The sequence below is a fragment of the Capra hircus genome, chromosome 11 (genome assembly GCF_001704415.2).
Source record: "Capra hircus breed San Clemente chromosome 11, ASM170441v1, whole genome shotgun sequence".
In the NCBI taxonomy this organism is placed as follows: Eukaryota; Metazoa; Chordata; class Mammalia; order Artiodactyla; family Bovidae; genus Capra; species Capra hircus.
This window is the reverse complement of record NC_030818.1, coordinates 49,837,240-49,857,445: the sequence shown is the minus strand read 5'-3', so window position 1 is coordinate 49,857,445 and position 20,206 is coordinate 49,837,240. Positions and strand designations below refer to the sequence as shown.

The window sequence follows — 20,206 nt, the reverse complement described above, 5'->3', positions numbered from 1 at the left end:
AAGCAGGTGGTGCAGGTTTGATCTCTGATCAGGGAGCTAAGATCCCCACATGCCTCGCAGCCAAAAAGTCAAAACATAAAACAGAATCAGTGTTGTCAGAAATTCAATAAAGACTTTTTTAAAAAGCTCTTCCTCTCCTCTGTTGTAAGCCAGATTTGTGGCTGGAGGTGATAGAGGTGAAGAGGGGCATGGGTGCTCTTTTATTCTTCCCACCCTGCCTCTGGGAGGCTCTAGTGTATCGGGATGGGAGGAGAAGGGAAGGACAAGGTTCTCTGTAAGTGAAGTTTAGATGGGCCTCTGTGGGTTGTCTTTGCTTCTCTGCTGGCCAGACGGCTGTCCATGCCCTTGGTGTGACACGCTTCCAAGAGCAGACCCTCTGAAGGATTCTCGAAAGAACTGTGTGCAGGCCAAGCCCTGACCGCCCCACTGGAAGCTTCCCTGACCTCCCCACTGGAAGCTTCCCTGACCTCCCCAGTGGAAGTTTCCCTGACCTCCCCAGTGGAAGGTTCCCCTGACCTCCACACTGGAAGGTTCCCCTGACCTCTGCATGGGAAGGTTCCCTGACCTCCTCCCCAAAAGAAGATTCCCTGACCTCTCCATTGAAAAGTTCCCTGCTGGCAATGAGTCTCAGCCCCACTCCCTCCCACCGTCCTGAGGCACATCCTGTAGCCTCTTATGCTATGGTCCACTTGCCCAGCCCACAGCCCTTCTGAGTGGAGCACTAGGCCAAGCTCAGGCCCAGCTGCCCTCCACATGCCATCATCTCAAAAGCCTTGCTGTGCCAGCTGCTCTATCAACCCCTTTTTGTTCCTCCTTTCCAGCTCAAGTGGATGCAGGTCGATAGATGCCAGTCCTTCTGGTGGGGGCCCCAAATTTTTATGAATGATTGTCTTAGAACCCTTCCATACCCCTGACCTGCTACTTGACTTCCAGAGGCCAGAAAATGAAGTGAGCCCATGAGATTTACCTTATTTTCTTTGCAGTTGTCACTGATGCCAGATACCAGCATGGGTGGAGTCACTTCCTCTGCTTAAGTTGTTCTCTTTTCTCTGTTTATCACTTGTTTTTCCCTGAATGTACATATTGACTTTCTTCAGGTTAAATATGACATTGTACAGCTCCAGTGGATTTCCCTTTGACTTAGTTTGTTGTTGTTCAGTTACCCAGTCATGTCTGACTCTTTGCAACCCCATGGACTGCAGCCTCCTAGGCTTCCTTGTCCTTCACTATCCCTGTTTTGATGTTATAAAGGTGCTTTTGAAAATCCAGCCATGCTTTCCCTATAGAGGATAGTGGGATAGCATTTATGTAAGGAAACCTGGAGATTTGTCTGCTTCCTAGTGTGAAAATGAAATGACCTTCTTCACTCCGTGCCCAGGCTGTGCACTTGGTGAGGATGGTTGGCAGTGGTTGGGGTTGAGGAAGGTCACCCAAAGTGCTGGCATCATCATCATCTCACCTGGACGGTGAGAGTGAGTGCTGTGCTTAGGATGCACTTCATTTCCTAGGCTGGAGATTCTTAACCTAGGATTACAAAATCATATCTGAGAAAGCGCTCTTGCATTTTCTAAGAAGGCCTGCAACTTTCAGCATATTTTCCAAAGGGTTCAAGCAATCAAAAAGAATCCCTCAACACTGTAAATCAATTATGTATGCTCAGTTGCTCAATCATGTCTGACTCTTTGCGACCCCATGGACTGTAACCTGCCAGGCTTCTCTGTCCATGGGATTTCTCAGGCAAAGGTACTGGAGTGAGTTGCCATTTTGGTGACAGACCATCTGATAATGTGGGTATCCTGGCTGAGTCTATAGCTCCCTGTCAGAGCCTGGATGGGACCAGAGGGAGGTCTTTCCTCCTCAACTCAGGATTCCCCTAGGGCCTTCCTCACACTTAAGAGCTGAGCTCATTATGACCTACATGGTGTGCATTGAGTCCAAAGCCTTACCTAAGCTTTGTCGTATGTTTTGAAAGTTTCAAAAGTGAGTTACTCGTTTGTGTCCAACTCTTTGTGACCCCATGGTCATTAGCCTGCCAGGCTCCTCTGTCCATGGAATTCTCCAGGCAAGAATACTGGAGTGGGTTGCCATTCCCTTCTCCAGGGGATCTTCCCAACCCAGGAATCAAACCTGAGTCTCCTGCATTGCAGGAAGACTCTTTACCATCTGAGCCACCTTACTGAAGACAAATCATAATTCTTAAACTCATTTTCTTTCCCTAGGAGCACCAGGAAACAAACGAGTTGTGATTTTTGTTGACGACCTAAACATGCCCAGGCTGGATCGCTATGGCTCTCAGCCTCCCATTGAATTACTTCGGCAATATCAAGATTTTGGTGGATTTTATGACAGAAACAAACTCTTTTGGAAAGATATACAGGTTACTTTAGGTTTTAAATGACTTTGTGTGTCTCCATGTAAACAGCAATGAAATGTGGTGCACTCATTAGTTAGAGTTGCCATAACTAAGTACCATAGTCTGGGTAACTCAAACTGTAGAAATTTATTTTCTCCCAGTTCTAGAAAAGGGAAGTCCAAGGTCAAGATTTCAGTAGGGTTTCTTTATTCTGTGGTTTCTCTCCTTGGTTTACAGATGGCCACGTTCTCCCTATGTCTTCTTATGATTTTCTCCTTGTGTCCATCTTTGTTCAAATCATCTCTTCTTATAAGGAGACATCAATCATATTGGATTAAGGCCCATCTTAGTGACTTCCTCTTAACTAAGTTACTTCTTTAAATACCCATCTCCAAATATAGTCATATTGCGGATACCAGGAATTAAGGCTTCAGCCAAAAGGAGGTTCAGTTCAATTCAGTTCAGTCGCTCAGTCCTGTATGACTCTTTGTAACCCCATGAACTGCAGCACGCCAGGCTTCCCTGTCCATCATTAACTCCCGGAGCTAGCTCAAATTCATGTCCATTGAGTCGGTGATGCCATCCAACCATCTCATCCTCTGTCATCCCCTGCTCCTCCCACCTTCACTCTTTCCCATCATCAGAGTCTTTTCAAATGAGTTAGTTCTTTGCATCAGGTGGCCAAAATATTGGAGTTTCAGCTTCAGCATCAGTCCTTCCAATGAACACCCAGGACTGATTTTCTTTAGGATGGACTTGTTGGATCTCCTTGCAGTCTAAGGGACTCTCAAGAGTCTTCTCCAACACCACACTTCAAAAGCATCAATTCTTCGGCACTCAGCTTTCTTTATAGTCCAATTCTCACATCCATACATGACTACTAGAAAAACCATAGCTTTGACTAGACAGACCTTTGTTGGCAAAGTAATGTCTCTGCTTTCTAATATGTTGTCTAGGTTGTTCATAGCTTTTCTTCCAAGGAGCAAGCGTCTTTTAATTTCATGGCTGAAGTCACCATCTGCAGTGATTTTGGAGACCAAAAAAATAAAGTCTCTCACTATTTCCATTGTTTTCCCATCTATTTCCCATGAAGTGATGGGACTGGATGCCATGATCTTAGTCTTCTGAATGTTGAGTTTTAAGCCAACTTTTTCACTCTCCTGTTTCACTTTCATCAAGAAGCTCTTTAGTTCTTCTTCACTTTCTGCCATAAGGATGGTGTCATCTGCCTATCTGAGGTTGTTGATATTTCTCCCAGCAATCTTGATTCCAGCTTGTGCTTCATCCAGCTTGACATTTCGCATGATGTACTCTGTATAGAAGTTAAATAAGTAGGGTGACAATATACAGCCTTGACGTAATCCTTTTCCTATTTGGAACCAGTCTGTTGTTCCATGTCCAGTTCTAACTGTTGCTTCCTAACCTGCATACAGATTTCTCAGGTGGTCTGGTATCCCCATCTCTTTCAGAATTTTCCACAGTTTATTGTGCTCCACACAATCAAAGGCTTTGGTGTAGTCAATAAAGCAGAAGTAGATGTTTTTCTGGAACTCTCTTGCTTTTTCAAAGATCCAATGGATGTTGGCAATTTGATCTCCAGTTACTTTGCCTTTTCTAAATCCACCTTGAACATCTGAAAGTTCATGGTTCATGTACTGTTTAAGCCTGGCTTGGAGAATTTTGAGCACGTGATTGGCCAAAAGGAGGTGGAGACACTCAGCCCATGGCTAATGGCTTCAGTGTTTCTTATATGTGTGCTCAGTTGCTCAGTCGTGTCCAACTCTTTGCCACCCCATGGACTGTTGCCTGCCAGGCTCCTCTGTCCATGGGATTCTCCAGGCAAGAATACTGGGATGGGTAACCATTTCCTTCTTCAAGAGATCTTCCCAACCCAAGGATGGAAGCCATGTTTCTTGCATCTCCTCCATTGGCAGGAAGATTCTTTACCACTGCACCACCTGGAGTTAAGGCTTCAGCACATGAGTGGTGGGAAGGAGGTACAGACAAACAGATAAGTCAGGCCATGACATATGGCCTTAGTGTTCCTATGTGTAACTTCATTCAATCTATACTGAGTTCTCGCCCTGCTTGATTCATGAGATATATAGACAAGTGTGACAGCCCTGGCCTCCTTAGCTTCAGATTATAAAAGACCATGTGTTGTAATGCAGGGTTATATAATGTGGAGAGAGATTAGAGGGAGGCAGGAGTGGGCAGTGGATTGATGATCAGAGAATCTTTCCCAGAAGAGGTGATATCAGACAGGATTTTGCAGGCAAGGCAGAGCAAACCAAGGAAAAGGGGCTATTTGCATCTCAAAGCAGATAGTTTGGAACACTACTTATGGGGTGTAAAATACTACTTTCAAGGTATGGAATGTGGGCACCAAAACAACAGGAGAAGCAGAGGTCAGACCAGGGGATCATAGTGCCTTGAAGAGGAATGTAGATTTATCTTCTAAGACAGGGGTCCCCAACCTCCAGGATCTAATGCCTGATGATCTGAGTTGGAGCTCATGTAATAATAATAGAAATTAAGTTCACAGTAAATGTTATGCTCTTGAATCATCCGAAAACCATCCCCCCACATTGTAGGTGGAAAAATTGTCTTCCACAAAACTGGTCCCTGGTGCCAACAAGGTTGGGGACCACTGGTGTAAGTCATGGGAAACCTCTGAGGAAGCATTATAGAAAGATCCCCTTGGCTTCAGGGAAGGTGTAGACTAAAAAAGAGGCAAGATCAGAGGCCTCTGTGAGATCATATACTGACCAACTGAACATGTTGTGACCAGAGGCTCACAGGAACCTAGCTCTGTTTTTCCCCTAGGAGCAATGGTTCAGGATGCATTAAGCCAGTGTTCCTGGTGATTTTATAGAACATAACTACCACAAATAAGAATTGACTATTCTTACTATTTGTTGAATGAATGTACTTTAACCTAAGGTACAAATTCTTACAATTTTTTAAAATTCAATTTTTACATAGGAGTATTTCTACAAGGTCAGTGAGTTAGCTGAATGACCTTGAGTAACTTATTTAACCATCTGGGGCCTTGATTTTTTTTTTTCATCTATAAAGTGGAGGTAACAACACTCCTAAGGTGATCTCCTAAGGTGGTTGTGAGAATTAAGTTAGATAACGTGCAGGAAAATACAACGCAATATTATCCTATGATGGTGTTGTTGTTGTTTAGTCACTAAGTCTTGTCCAAATCTTTTGCAATCCCATGGACTATGGCCCACCAGATTCCTCTGTCCATAGGATTTCCCAGGCAAGAATACTGGAGTGGGTTATCATTTCCTTCTCCATGGGATCTTCCTAACCCAGAAATCGAACCTAGGTCCCCTGCATTGGCAGGCGGGTTCTTTACCACTGAGCTACCAGTATGTCCTGTGATAGGTCCTCCAAAAATGTTGGTTGAGTCCTGCCATTGGGATGGGTAGATCTCATCTCCATCTTTGCTGGGTGACCCAAGTGGATTTCTCTCCATACAGGATGTAACAATCGTATCAGCATGTGCACCTCCAGGTGGCGGCCGCAACCCTGTGACCCCTCGCTTCATCCGGCACTTCAGCATGCTCTGCCTCCCGATGCCCTCAGAGCACAGTCTGAAACAGATTTTTCAGGTAAATGTGGATTCCAGTCTGGGCACAAGGGGTAAAGAAAATTTATCTGTTCCAAAGCTCACACAATCAGCACAGCCTGTTGTGTTTCTAGGGAGCCCATCCATTCTTGCCTGATCAGAAACCATGTAAACACAGAGGCATCTGGGCAGTAGTTGATAGGCATTTATAGTCTTTGTTTATAGTCTCAAAGGTAGTCTTATAAATGAGGAAAGAGAGTCAGAACACCTCCCATACCTCTAAGGAAGGCTGTATTCTGGGCCCTTGACTCTCAGGAGATATCATCCCCACCTAGCTCCCACCTCGGTGCTCATCTCCTCCCTGACCGCCATGTCTGTGTCCACTTGCCCAGCAAAGCCCAGCCCCAATAACCAGCAAGTTCAAGCTCAGCATACCTAACCCAGAATTCATCACCCCTGCCGCCCCCATCCTCCCAAGAGAAACAACCACCGGTATTTCTTCCATCTGTACAAACTTCCCCAGGAGACCACTTCTTTGTCCTTTAAAAGGGGTAAGTAACTGTGTCTGCCCTGTAAGTGCTCAGCAGAAGTGTTCATTAAGTGCACGGCATTATTCTGAACAGAACGATGAAAGACCTTGAAGCAGCATGACCAAGGCGAGTATGTCATGCCAACTATTGATAGCAAAGATGTTTAGAGGAGACAGCTAGTGAGCCGAGTCCTGCAGGGTGAAATTGACAGAGAGGATCAGAAACACACAGGTGAATGTGGTCACAGAGGCCGGAAGTGGTAATGTGGGCATCCAGGTAAGTTAAGGCAGGTGACTGGTCAGGAGAAACTGGCTTTGGTGACCATAGCCCAGGAGTCAGAGAGGCAGTAATGCTGGCATTAACGAGGCTCTACATTTACCAGCATCTCCCTCTCCTTCCAATGGGGCCTTCTTAGAGGAGACAAAGGACCAGACCTGGCACATACACAACAGTGTATAGAAATTAGTTTTCATATTGAAATAGCTTACATCCGTGGGAAATTATTTTTAATAAATTTGAAGTCATTCCAATAAGCTGTTTAGGATCTAAGACCAAAAGGATACATGAGAAATGCCACATTTGGAAAAACTTTTAGGTGGCTCAGTCGGTAAAGCATCTGCCTGCAATGCGGGAGACCCGGGTTCGATCCCTGGTTCGGGAAGATCCTCTGGAGAAGGAAATGGCAATCCACTCCAGCACTCTTGCCTGGAAAATCCCATGGACAAAGGAACCTGATGGGCCCCAGTCCATGGGGTCGCAAAGAGTCGGACACAACTGAGCGACTTCATTTATTTATTTATTTAGAACAGGAGAAGATGGGAGCTTATCTCCCATAATTAAGCAACAAGCAAAAAACGTGACAGGAAGCAGGTAACAGGGACCAATACAGGTATTAGAAGACTTTTTAACCCCCTCTTTTTGTTGAGTACCTTTCTGTATATATTCTAAAGTCTGAAATGAGTGATTCACAGCCATGCTGTCCTAACATACCCTTGTGATGTGATCAGTAGTGAGGGAATGTCCCAAGTAACTTATGCCTGATGATAAAGTACTGAACTTGCAAATTATTTTGCATTTTAATAAATTCAACCAAATTCAGAGTTATCCCAACAACAACAAAAATGGCATTCTTAACTCATTCCAAAATGTTTTCTTGGGTGGGAAGAAGAAAATAGAGTCTGGGCTCCTGGAAATCAAATTGATCTGAACCTTCAGCCTCCTGCCTCTGCCTGTAGGAATGTTACATCCACAGAAATGTGTCACTTATAGGAGCATCATGCAGCAAATATGTCACAGCTAAAGATGAGCAGCAATTACTTCTTCCTGCTGTAACTTAGAGGCTAGTATTTAAAACTCGCACTAACCAAGGCCACAATGGAAATGCAAAGCAGCAAAACTGAGATTCTGGGGGCCACTAAGTTGGACTATATTCACATGGGAACATGTGTTTTCCTCATTACCAAAATGGACTGGATATTTTATCTGTAGAAGGAAAGAACTTGGATTCCAAGCTTTCTTTTTAATCACAACCCGTCTAAGCAGAGTTCAAGAGTTCACAGTCCACCTTTCCTGTCCTTTGTGTGGAGGAGAAGGAACTTGGGGATAAACAAGAATTGAAAAAAGCAAAATCAACAAGTAAAAGCAAATTTGTTGATAGCAACACAAATAAACTGATTTATGTTTACTATACAAAAGAAACCTATAAGTCTACATAGTATATGTATACACATATGATATATAATATGCTTATATTTATAATGTTTTTAATCATCTGTTAGTTCTAAAGCAATCAATTATATCACTACTTTCTTGTGAGTCTATTTTAAGTTAGTTAAACAACACATATATGCAGGGAGAGTCCCATTAACAATGGGTCACAATTTGGATTATGTATAGTTGTAGGTGGATCAAGAACCACAGTTCACACACATTTTAGTTGTTTATCTGCTGGAATTTTTTGTGCAAAAATATGCATCACTATATATTCTGAAGGTAAATTGAATAGCACACAACAAATTAAACTGATAATGTTGTCACTAAATTAGGTGTAAATTCTTTTTTGCTTTTTTTGGCTACTTGGAATCTGGGATCTTAGTTCCCTGACCAGGGATTAAACCCACACACCCTGCACTGGAAATCCAGAGTCCTAACCACTGGATCACCAGGGAGGTCCCTGAACTTAACTGTAAATTCTAATTAGAAAGATATAACAGCAGTGATTAAAAGCCATGATCAACTCCATAAAACATTACTAATATCCTCATGACAAAGCCATCTTTCCTTAAACTATGGAAATTCTGTCTTTGTCTTGTATGAATATTCTCAGTAAAACTTTTAAAAGTTGCCAAACATGTCACATAAGCCAGATCTTTGGACGAATACCAAGCTGTGATCCTCAGTAAACTTGATAGCCACCTGATAGTTTTAATTTATGAATATCAGTTTAATAACCCTTCATTCATTCACTAAAGAAATACTTGATGAGTATCAACCATACACCAGATGTTGGTACATCACGTTAAGCAAAACAGATGCCACCCCTGTCCTCACAGATCTTCTACCATAGAGACAGATAACTTAGATAAATGAACTAACATATATGTAATTATAAATATATACTTATATATATATATATAACTGTACTTGCATATATACAACTATATTTATATGTAAAATACTATATTTGTATATATACAACTGTTGTTGTTGTTCAGTCGCTAAGTCATGTCCTACTATTTGCAACCCATGAACTGCAGCACCCCAGGCTTCCCTGTCCTTCACTATCTCCCAGAGTTTGCTCAAACTCATGTCCATCGAGTCAGTGAAAGTGAAAGAGAAGTTGCTCAGTCGTGTCCAACTCTTTGCGACCTCATGGACTGTAGTCTTCCAAGCTCCTCCATCCATGAGATTTTCCAGGCAAGAATACTGGAGTGGGCTGCCATTTCCTTCTCCAGAGGATCTTCCTACTGCAGTCCCATCTGCAGTAGGACTTTGTTGTTTATCTCTTTTATAGACAGTAATTCGTATATGCTGATCCCAAGTGCCTGATTTGTGAAAAGTGTTCGTTGCTCAGTCGTGTCCAACTCTTTGCAACCCTGAACTGTAGCCCACCAGACTCCTCTGTCTCTGAAATTCTCCAGGCAAGAATACTAGAGTGGGTAGCCATTCCCTTCTCCAGTGGATCGTCCCAACCCAGGGATCAAACTCAGGTCTCCTGCACTGCAGGTGAATTCTTTACTGTCTGAACCATCAGGGAAGCCCAAATGCCTATCTTACCCATTTCCCCAGAAAAGAAGACTTTTAACACCCACAGGTCCTTGCACTGGAATTTTATCAGGTCTGGAGTATTTGAAAGATAAATTTTGGTTAAAAGCATTCCAACCCTCTTATATTACATTTCTGGTTCTAGGCCATCTTAAACGGCTTCCTGAATGACTTCACACCAGCTGTAAAGCAAACTGCATCCAACATTGTGGAAGCCTCAGTTGAAATCTACAACAGGATGAGTGTTGATCTTCTGCCAACACCAGCCAAGTCTCATTACGTGTTTAACTTGAGGGATTTATCTAAATGTGTGCAAGGTAGTGTATGGAACTCTCATTCCCTGGCCTGCACCCTCCTTCCATTTCCGTTCACCCACACATCCCTGCGTAAAAGTGTATGTACATGGGTGTCTGAGATTTGCCTGGAAATTCTATTACAGTATCCCTGTTTTAGTCTCCCTCCACCCCCACCCTTCACTGACTGCTTCACAACTTTCCTCAAACCATCATCCCATTTCTCACTCCCAGCTGGTAGCCTGTCTTCTTTTTCACTGAAGAAAAAAAAAAAAATAGAATCAAACCAGAAGGGGCTCCTCTTCCAAATCTCCCAGACACCCTGCCCTTGCCTTCTCTCCCACTGCAGTGGTTCTGCTGTCCCTGCCCCTAATATGTGCCAACAGCCCCTCTGGCACTGAACCCATCCCCTCCTGCTGACTCTAGGATTTTGCTTTTATGCGTCCCCCTTCTCTTCTGCGTTGTCAGTGCCGCTGCTTCTGTCAGGTCATCCCTAGCAGCATACAATTCTGCTATAATACCTCCCATCTGAAAAGACACAATTCTCTTGGGACTTCCCTGAATGTCCAATGGTTAAGACTCTGCCTTCCAATGCAGGGAATGTGGGTCCTATCCCTGGTCAAGGAACTAAGATTCTACATGCCACAGTGGTGTGGCCGAAAAAATCTTTTTAATAAAATAAGCTACGAAGATATTAAAAATAAAAATAATAGTTCTCTTTAGGCTCTATATTCCCCTTCTGCTACCCTGCTCATTTGTGCTGATAATGTGTCCTCAATTTTGCTTTCAAAACATGAGGTCACAATGACTATATGTATATATCCAACTATCCATTTCCTTTAGTTTGGGATAAAGTTGAACTTACAGATTTTCTCATTAATTAAACTATCACTAGATATTCCACAATTGTAGAGTTTTTCTTTTCTCCCTTTCTGAAAAAACAGGTATTCTTCAATGTGACCCAGGAACAATAAGAGAAGAAATACAGATCTTCAGACTCTTCTGCCATGAATGTCAAAGAGTCTTCCATGATCGTTTGATTAACAACGAAGATAAGCACTATTTCCATGCTATTTTGACAGAAATGGCCAGTAAATATCAATCTTTATATCAATCTATCCTTCTTTATTTAGTTAGGTTTTTTCAGGGGTTATTTTTATTGTTTTAGTAGAAAAACAATTTGTTTTCTAATCCTAGCCATTAGATGACCAAGGAGACACAATTTGGTTTCTAAAGTGAGCAAAATAAATTGTAATCATTCATTAGTAACAGTTTTTTTCTTTGATGACCCACATATATAACAACATGTGAAGTGTTATGAAAATCATTTTATTGAAATTCAGGAAGGATTAATATTCCTAATTCAGTATAGAATTTTAAGTAGAGGAGGGAAAGTAGAAAACAAACAGCATTTTGTCAGGTAAGAAGCCAGGATACTTCTAAAGTATTTATTAATATGTATTCATATCTGTTATTTAATAAAAATGAATATTAATAGTAAATATTCTTAATCTTAAATTCAAGAGATTATCAATCAAACCAAAGTGGTGTGGTATTAACATCGGCTTTCAGTTTCATGTGTATTAATTAGGCTTCTAAGTAAAGTAGCAGGGGTAGTTATTGTGTATATCTTACCATTAATACCCTGCATTCAAGCTAATCATTATATTAAAAATTGATTTTATTTTTTTAATAGACAAACATTTTGGAATTGCTATAGGCCTGGAATATTTTTTGACTAGGCCCATCATATTTGGAGATTTCATCAAGGTAAGTGTGTTGTAGTGACTTGACTACATTTGAAGTTTATAAAACATTTACTGTTTTCTAGTTCAATTCATATTCTACAGGAGCTTTGCACATGTGAAGATTCAAGACCTAGACTGAGGGGTGTGGGGTGGTCAGCAAACTATGGTCCATAGTCCAAATCCACTCACCACTCATTTTTGTAAATGAAGTTCTATAGGAGCACAAGACCCATTTGACTCTGTCTTATTTATCTGGTTGCTTTCTAATGACCAGACAGACTGAAGTACTAGCAACAGTTACTATATGACCTGCAAAGCCTAAAATATTTACTATATGGCTCTTGAGAGAAAAAGATTGCTGACTTCTGATCTAGTTACATTCATTTTGATAATAGTCAATCAGAGACTGAATTATCAGGTATTCCATTTGAAAGGAAGCAAAGAAGTTTAGTCTGTTAACTCAGAACTGGAATTCTCTTACCAATTAGTTAGCCTCCTTCATTTCAGGGTAGCTCTAATTAGTAGCAAAACTTTCCATTTACTAAGTGCTTCAGTCCTGGTGTTCATTGGAAGGATTGATGTTGAAGCTAAAACTCCAATACTTTGGCCACCTGATGCAAAGAGCTAACTCATTTGAAAACACCCTGATGTTGGGAAAGATTGAGGGTAGGAGGAGCAGGGGATGACAGAGGATGAGATGGTTGGATGGCATCACTGACTCAATGGACATGAGTCTGGGTAAACTCCCGGAGTTGGTGATGGACAGGGAGGGCTTGCGTGCTGCAATTCATGGGGTCACAAAGAGTCAGACACAACTGAGAGACTGAACTGAACTGAAGTGCCTCAAGTCTGTCCCCCCTAATAACATCTACATAATTTTACCTTCTAGACCTACCTAGAATATACTTCTTATAGGTGAATAACCTTATTCTAGGTTAAAAGACTTCTATCTAACTAACTACCGTACCTATGTTGACAAGCAGCCATCTTGTTTTACCAAGCTGACTCTTGCTTGGGCACACACAACACTACTAGTGTCTCTGAGAAAGCAAGGGCCATGTCTGTTTAGTTCAACTTAAATCCTATTTCCTACACAGAGCTGCAGCAGTGGCTCTCAACTGGTGGTGTTTAAACAAATGAATGGATTCATCTTTATATTGTATTTATGCAATATCTCACCACTCTGATAACCCTAGACAACAAAAATATGGTAATAATAAACAATTTATTCCATGAACTATATATATTTAATGTTTCTTTTTAAAAGTTTAAAGTTTATTTTCAGGTGGTGATTATATTTCCTATGTGTTTCTAATGGTGGTATTATCAAATGGGAAATTTAAGCAAAGCAAAAAGAGCAGTTGGACTCTTCTTCCATTGCCTATGTGTATTTTAGTCAAAGATTTCAAAAGAAAATGTCCCCAGGGCAGTTGCTATGGCAAAGACAATAAATTATCAATAGGTCCAAACAGGAACTCGGTGCCCTATAGTTTGTACCAAATATCATTCTCAATGATTTATTTAAACAAATGACTAGTATGCAAAAACTATATATAGTTCTGGCATGATTTTTTAATAAAACAGTCTGCTAATTTTCAACCATTTCACTTTTCTGATGTCAACAGCCTAGGAGCAAAAGTATGAAACCAGAGTTAAGTTAAATGAGAGAGAAGTGAGAAAATTTTTTAATTATTTCTGAACTTGTGTGTGAATTTTATTGCAAAGATCATTTGAAATTCCAGTGTCTCACTTGAAGAGGTTGAATTAAATGAATTTTTCAGTTAACCATGAATATCTGAGTTGCTTTAATCCCATTTCCTTCATTTTACAGCCCTGCTAGCATATATAAGCAAATGATTAAATAGAAATAGAAATAAAAATAATGGCCCCTCCTAAGGTTATGTATATGATATATGTTTATACATCAGAATTGATCCAACTTGGTTCTTATCCAATAAATCATCTTCTAGTTTGGAGCAGATAGATCTGACCGGATTTATGATGACATGCCTGATATGGAGAAAATCGCAAATGTTCTACAGGACTACCTTGATGATTATAACCTTATAAACCCCAAAGAAGTAAAGTTGGTGTTCTTCCAGGATGCTATAGAGCATGTTTCAAGGTAAAGTGCCATCAAGCACCCAATAATACATTGATCTATTTCTTTTATATTAAAAGGTAAGGATTAAGTTATATAAACTCTTAAAATTGACTGCTAGATGGACAAAGGTCTATTACCAAATCTTGCTATAACTTAAAAGTTATTTTTGATATCTGTAAAATATGTATGGCATGAACTTTGTATGCAATCTCAGAAGTCATTATTTTTGCAAAATATTAATAGATTGTTTTTGTTTGAAAATGTCCTATCTCATTACAAAACAATTTTTAAAATCTAAATGTGGTTTACAGAAATATATAGAGTAGCCAGGTGATTTAACATGCATGCCTAAAGAAATAGGAGATTTTACTTTGTTTGTAGCAAAACAAGTCAAATGCAAGGACCGTAGATTTCATCTGCTTATGAGTGTGACTCATACCCACTGCAGGTGTCCTGTGAGGGTCATCCCTGATGTATAGGTATCGAGGCTGAATATCTGCAGTCCTTGAGGCACACACAACTCTTTGAAGTGGCTCTTGTCCTGTTGAACAATTCTGAAATTGTAAATATGTGTTAAAAATGTTAAAATGACAAGGTTATACTGTATAGCACAGGGACTTATATTCAACATCCTGTGACAAACCATAATGGAAAAGAATATGAAAAAGAATATATGTGTGTGTGTATAACTGAGTCACTTTGCTTTACAAAAGAAATTAACACTAAATTGTCAATCAACTGTACTTCAATAAAAAAAGTTTTTAAGTGTTGGAATGACCCTTCAAAGGTAAGTTAAGATCTGTTCCCCGTAACTTCTGATACTCCATCTTCTGGAGCAGTATTCATGATACCAATGGCACTGAGTGTGAATGTAAACCATAATATGGAATATCTCATTTAACTTCGGTAACACTTGTCTGTGGCTCAATGTCATGATCTTTCTAAATATGAGGCTCAGAGAATGTTCCAGTGGTCTGATGCTATATAATAAACCACTGTAATACTTAGTAGCTTCATTTTTTTTTTTACTTTATTTTACTTTACAATACTGTATTGGTTTTGCCATACGTTGACATGAATTCACCACGGGTGTACATGAGTTCCCAAACATGAACCCCCCTCCCACCTCCCACCCCATATCATCTCTCTGGATCATCCCCGTGCACCAGCCCCAAGCATCCTGTATCCTGTATCAAACATAGACTGGCGATTCTTTTCTTACATGATAGTATACATGTTTCAATGCCATTCTCCCAAATCATCCCACCCTCTCCCTCTCCCTCAGAGTCCAAAAGTCCACTCTACACATCTGTGTCTCTTTTGCTGTCTCGCATACAGGGTCATCATTACCATCTTTCTAAATTCCATATATATGTGTTAGTATACTGTATTGGTGTTTTTCTTTCTGGCTTACTTCATTCTGTATAATCGGCTCCAGTTTCATCCATGTCATTAGAACTGATTCAAATGTATTCTTTTTAATGGCTGAGTAATACTCCATTGTGTATATGTACCACAGCTTTCTTATCTATTCATCTTCTGATGGACATCTAGGTTGTTTTCATGTCCTGGCTATTATAAACAGTGCTGCGATGAACACTTTTTCATTATTTCTCATGGGTCCCAGCCAGTCTCCCCTGGGATCTCTCACACAATTGCAATCAGACAACACCTAGAACACCTGGCCCATCTCTGCCTCCATGTGGACTCCACTGTCTCTGCATGAGCATCAGGAGAGTGTTGGGACTTCTTACATGGTAACTCAGGGCTCCAAAGTCTTGTGCCCCAAAAGACTACCAGGCTGAAGGTAAATGGCCTTTCACAACACAGCCTTGGGAGTTACTCAGCATTGCTTCTGCCACACTCTATCAGGCCAAAGATTCATACGGATTCACAAGACAGGATCAGCAACTCTACCTGTTTGTAGAGTCAAAGCAAGTAGAATCAGAAACATTACTGCAGCCAGTTTTGGATAACATTGCGTGCCACAGAGAGATTAAGTCAACTGTCCCAAGCCCTCTTGCTAGTGAGTGGCAGGCTGAGGATCATAAGCAGTGTTTCAGGTTTCCCAGTTGGTTCAGTGGAAGAGAATCTGCCTGCCAATGCAGGAGGAGGGTTGGGAAGATCCCCTGAAGAAGGAAGTGGCAACTGGCAAGAAAGAAATGGCCCACTCCAGTATTCTTGCCTGGAGAATTCCATGGACAGAGGAGCCTGGCCAGCTTTAGTACATGGGGTGCAAAGAGTCAGACACAATTCAGTGACTGAACAACAGCCTCTAGCTGGCCAGTGACAGGCTACGGGGATCATAACCAGTGCTTAGATTCTGGCTTCACCGGTAGATGCCTCGGCCCAAAATGGATCCCCTCTTTTTCATAACAGTTCCTCCAAATACTTGAAAATCATTTCCAAGCTCCTCTTAGCTTTATGTTCTCCAGGCACAGTTATCCCAGACTTTTCACTGTTTCCTGTTAGCGATTATTTCCAGTCTTCAACATACTGAGCCCTGTATCATTTTTCAATGTTTCACTTAACATGTGATACCCAGATTTGATGTAGTATTCTGTGGAATAAGCTGTGCAAAATGTGTGTGAGGGCAAGATTTCCCATAGGCTACTACCATGGAAAACAATTGCTTTGTTTATTTCCCTTGTCAACTATATTTTAGTGTTGGACCATATTAAGATTGACAAATCTCCAGAATTTTTTTTTCTATAACCACAAGCAAGCCAAGTCTTTTGTGTTTCCCATACTTCTGCTATTTAATTAACTCTAATTCAAAGATTTATGTTCGTCACAGCTCAAGGGTTGTAAAATACAATAGTTTACCATTGGGTTGTCAAGATACCACTTGCTTCCCATCTGCCCCTGCCAAAATACCCACACACTTTCTCCTAACAACTTTTATTCCCATGGCTCAGGCAGTCCCTAAGCCTGAAAGACAATAAACTAACAGCGGAATCCTGGTCTGAGAAACTTCCTGAAGAATAGACCAGACAATAGGAAAAGTCAGCTTAATTATATTTATAATCTTTCTTACTTTCATGAATGGGAATCACCAGGCTACTTAAAGTTTGCTTAAATTATTACAGAAGGAAATTAAAATCCATTTGTAGAATGGGGGAGATTTGGTTTTCTGGCAAAAAAGACTGCCATGTGAATAATGATGTAGCTGTTTTCTCTAGAGAGGATCGGTAGTTAGGGATTAGAGGAAATGAGAGCCTTCAAACACCTGCTGCTGATTAGCAAGGAACAGGGCTTCCATGGTGGAAAGCAGTGTGGGGGCAAATACCAAATATTCGGTAATATAACAGATAGTACATTTCCATTTATTAGCATTCTAGGCTTTTGTTGCATTGAATAACTGAATAAAAGCTTTCTCAACTCAGAAAAAATTAGAATTGACTTCAGAGCCTGTGCTTTCAAAGAGCAGTTTGCATCAGACTATTTATATGTTACATACCCCCAAAGTTGTCATCACACTCCAAAGATGGTCAAATGGCTCTCTCTATAAAGCCATGAACAGGACTTCCCTGGCAGTCCAGTATGCTTAAGACTCCAGGCAGCCACTGCAGGGAGCATAGATTTAATTCCTGGTCTGGAACTAAGATTCCTAATGCTGTGTGTCATGGCCAAAAAATTTTTTAAGTAATAATAAAATTAAATGACTAATTAGGAAATGTATCTCTTGCCTCTACAGTAGAGAAAATGTAACTTTGGAAGAGTCTCAATGGAGGGAGGTTTTTATCCTTTGATATGTAAGTTGACAGAAGAAAAATAACACTAGGAAGCAGATAGACAAGCCATTTGTTTTCTCAATCTCAAATGGAAGTAACAAATTACTATAATGTAAATGAAAAAAAGGAAAGAGTAACATAAATAATGCAAGATATTAATAATATTCAATATTTATCCACTGTAGCACCCTGACGCATTATGGGAAAAAACAACAAAACACTGGGACATATCCATTGAACCCTCAATTTTATACTCTCAGAGGTAACTGAGGAAATATAAGCAAACAGATGATCTAAAGTGTCTTCTGCTAGATGTGTGTTGTGATAGAGACATAGCTGTGGAGATCATACCTGTGGGTCTTAGTTGCTTTGGGGGAGGAATTAGCAAAGGATCTGTCAACTGGGAAAAAAAAAAAAAACCTTGTGAGAGTTGCAATTAAGTTTTATCTAGGGAAAAATGAAGACCATAGCCCCAGAGACAGCCTCTCAGATAACTCCAAGGAACTGCTCCAGAGAGGTAGGGGGAAAGTCAGTATGTAGGTGATTTTAGTGAAGGGGGATACATGCAGTCAGGCGCACATTTTAACAGAAGGCTGCTGCTAGTCACAAGGAGCAGATGTCTCCTTTAATGATTTTAGTGCTCTTCTAGATATGAGAAGATATAAGAAATTGTGTTCATAAAATCTCCTGAAAATGGATATCTGAAGGCCTGTCCTACCAGTTTTTCCCAGAGCGCAGAGTGCCTCGTTCCTGACTGTAGTAGGAATTTCTAATAATGTACTTTCACAACCTTGAGAAATTCCACAGAAATAGCACCTGGAAAAACAGCATATAATAAGAAACTGTGTTAATGATTATCTTTCATGTTTTTCTTAAGAATAATCTCCTTGTTACAAACCCCAAGGCCAGACCCAGAAGGGAGTATGATTGGGAGCATGGATCTTGGAACACTGGGTCAGCGTTAGGTATGAACACTGCCTACGCACTTGCTGATTGTTACTGAGACTATCCCAGAAGGGAACGACCTGGGTATAAACAAGCAGATCTGGACTATGTTGATGTAGTGTCTTGGGAAAGATAGATCAAAGAAAGTTTTGTAGTCTGCAATTAGAAATAAAAGCTGGACTCACAGTGGACTCTGCACCTCAGTCCAATAGAGGCTGCAGATGCCCTGACCCATTGCACCAGATTTTGTGTTCTGTTTTCATTCTCGTCGTTTGCTCCTGGACCTTTAGGGCAACACCTGATCTCCACCCTGAACTCCTTTCACGGTGTGTTGAAGGTCAGCAATTGCAGTGACAAGTGACTCCATTATTGTAGAACCAGATGGCAAGCATCAGTTTTTAGCTGGCAGTTCCTAAGGAAAGGAGCCACACCTTTCATTTTGTAAATAACCAGATGGTAAATATTTTAGGCTCTGCTATAGTCCCTGTCACACCTACTCAACTCTGCCATTATAACTAGCATGAGAATGTCCATAAAGCGTTACTTATCAAAAAAATTCACAAAACAAAATGTGGTATAGAGTTTAAGTCCATTTTTGTGAACACACACATACAAGTCAACAGATATAAATTTGTTTATGAAGCGCTTACTATAAGCCATGAAATTAAAAGAGGCTTGCTCCTTGGAAGAAAAGCTATGGCCAACCTAGACAGCATGTTAAAAAGCAGAAACATCACTTTGCCGACAAAGGTCCATATAGTCAAAGCTATGATTCTTCCAGTAGTCATGTACAGATGTGAGAGCTGGACCATGAAGAATGCTGAGTGCCAAAGAATTGGTGCTTTCCAACTGTGATCCTGGAGAAGACTCTTGAGAGTCCCTTGGACAGCAATATCAAACCAGTCAATCCTAAAGGAAATCAACCCTGAATATTCATTGGGAGGACTGATGCTGAAGCTCCAATACTTTGGCCACCTGGTGTGAAAAGCCAACTCATTTGAAAACACCCTGATGCTGGGAACAACTGAGGCCTGGAGGAAAACGGGGTGACAGAGAAGGAGATGGCTGGATGGCATTATCGACTCAAAGGACGTGAATTTGAGCAAACTCCGGGAGATAGTGAAGGACAGGGAAGCCTGACATGCTGCAGTTCATGGGGTCGCAAAACGTCGGACATGACTTAGCAACTGAACAGCAACACCTATGAGCTACACACTACTCCCATAGAGAACAGGACAGCATCCAGACCATCATGATGGAGTGTATATGCAGTAAAGGGTTAGCAGTGTTTTTTTTCCTATCAGTTACAATGATCATATTTTACTTTCTTAATTTAAAAAGTCATAAAACCATTATCCTACTCAAATATTTGAACCTTTTTTTTTAGTTATCAGCATTATGAATTAGAACTAGATAAAGAACATAGATAGAAAAGTATCTTTTCTATCAAAATGTGGTATAGAACAAAGATAGAAAGTATCTTTCTATCCTTTCTAAAGGATAGAAAGATACTTTCCTTAAAAAAACAGAGATTGAGAGGGAGAAATTAAACCTTTTACATTTCTCTCATGATTTCCTGGGCTTTCCCCAATGGCTCAGCGGTAAAGAATCTACCAGCAATGCAGGAGACTCAGGCTCGATCCCTGGGTCAG

The 20,206-nt window shown here is 40.8% G+C and overlaps 1 protein-coding gene across 1 annotated transcript in view; it reads left to right on the top strand.

Annotated features, from left to right (window-relative positions):
• Positions 1-20,206, top strand: part of DNAH6 (dynein axonemal heavy chain 6) — a 284,536-nt gene that overhangs the window by 146,571 nt on the left and 117,759 nt on the right. The window contains exons 39-44 of the mRNA XM_018054768.1: positions 2,220-2,377; positions 5,848-5,979; positions 9,876-10,047; positions 10,968-11,114; positions 11,720-11,793; positions 13,742-13,896. Of these exons, the coding sequence (XP_017910257.1) occupies positions 2,220-2,377; positions 5,848-5,979; positions 9,876-10,047; positions 10,968-11,114; positions 11,720-11,793; positions 13,742-13,896 (838 nt within the window). The remainder of the gene's footprint in view (positions 1-2,219; positions 2,378-5,847; positions 5,980-9,875; positions 10,048-10,967; positions 11,115-11,719; positions 11,794-13,741; positions 13,897-20,206) is intronic.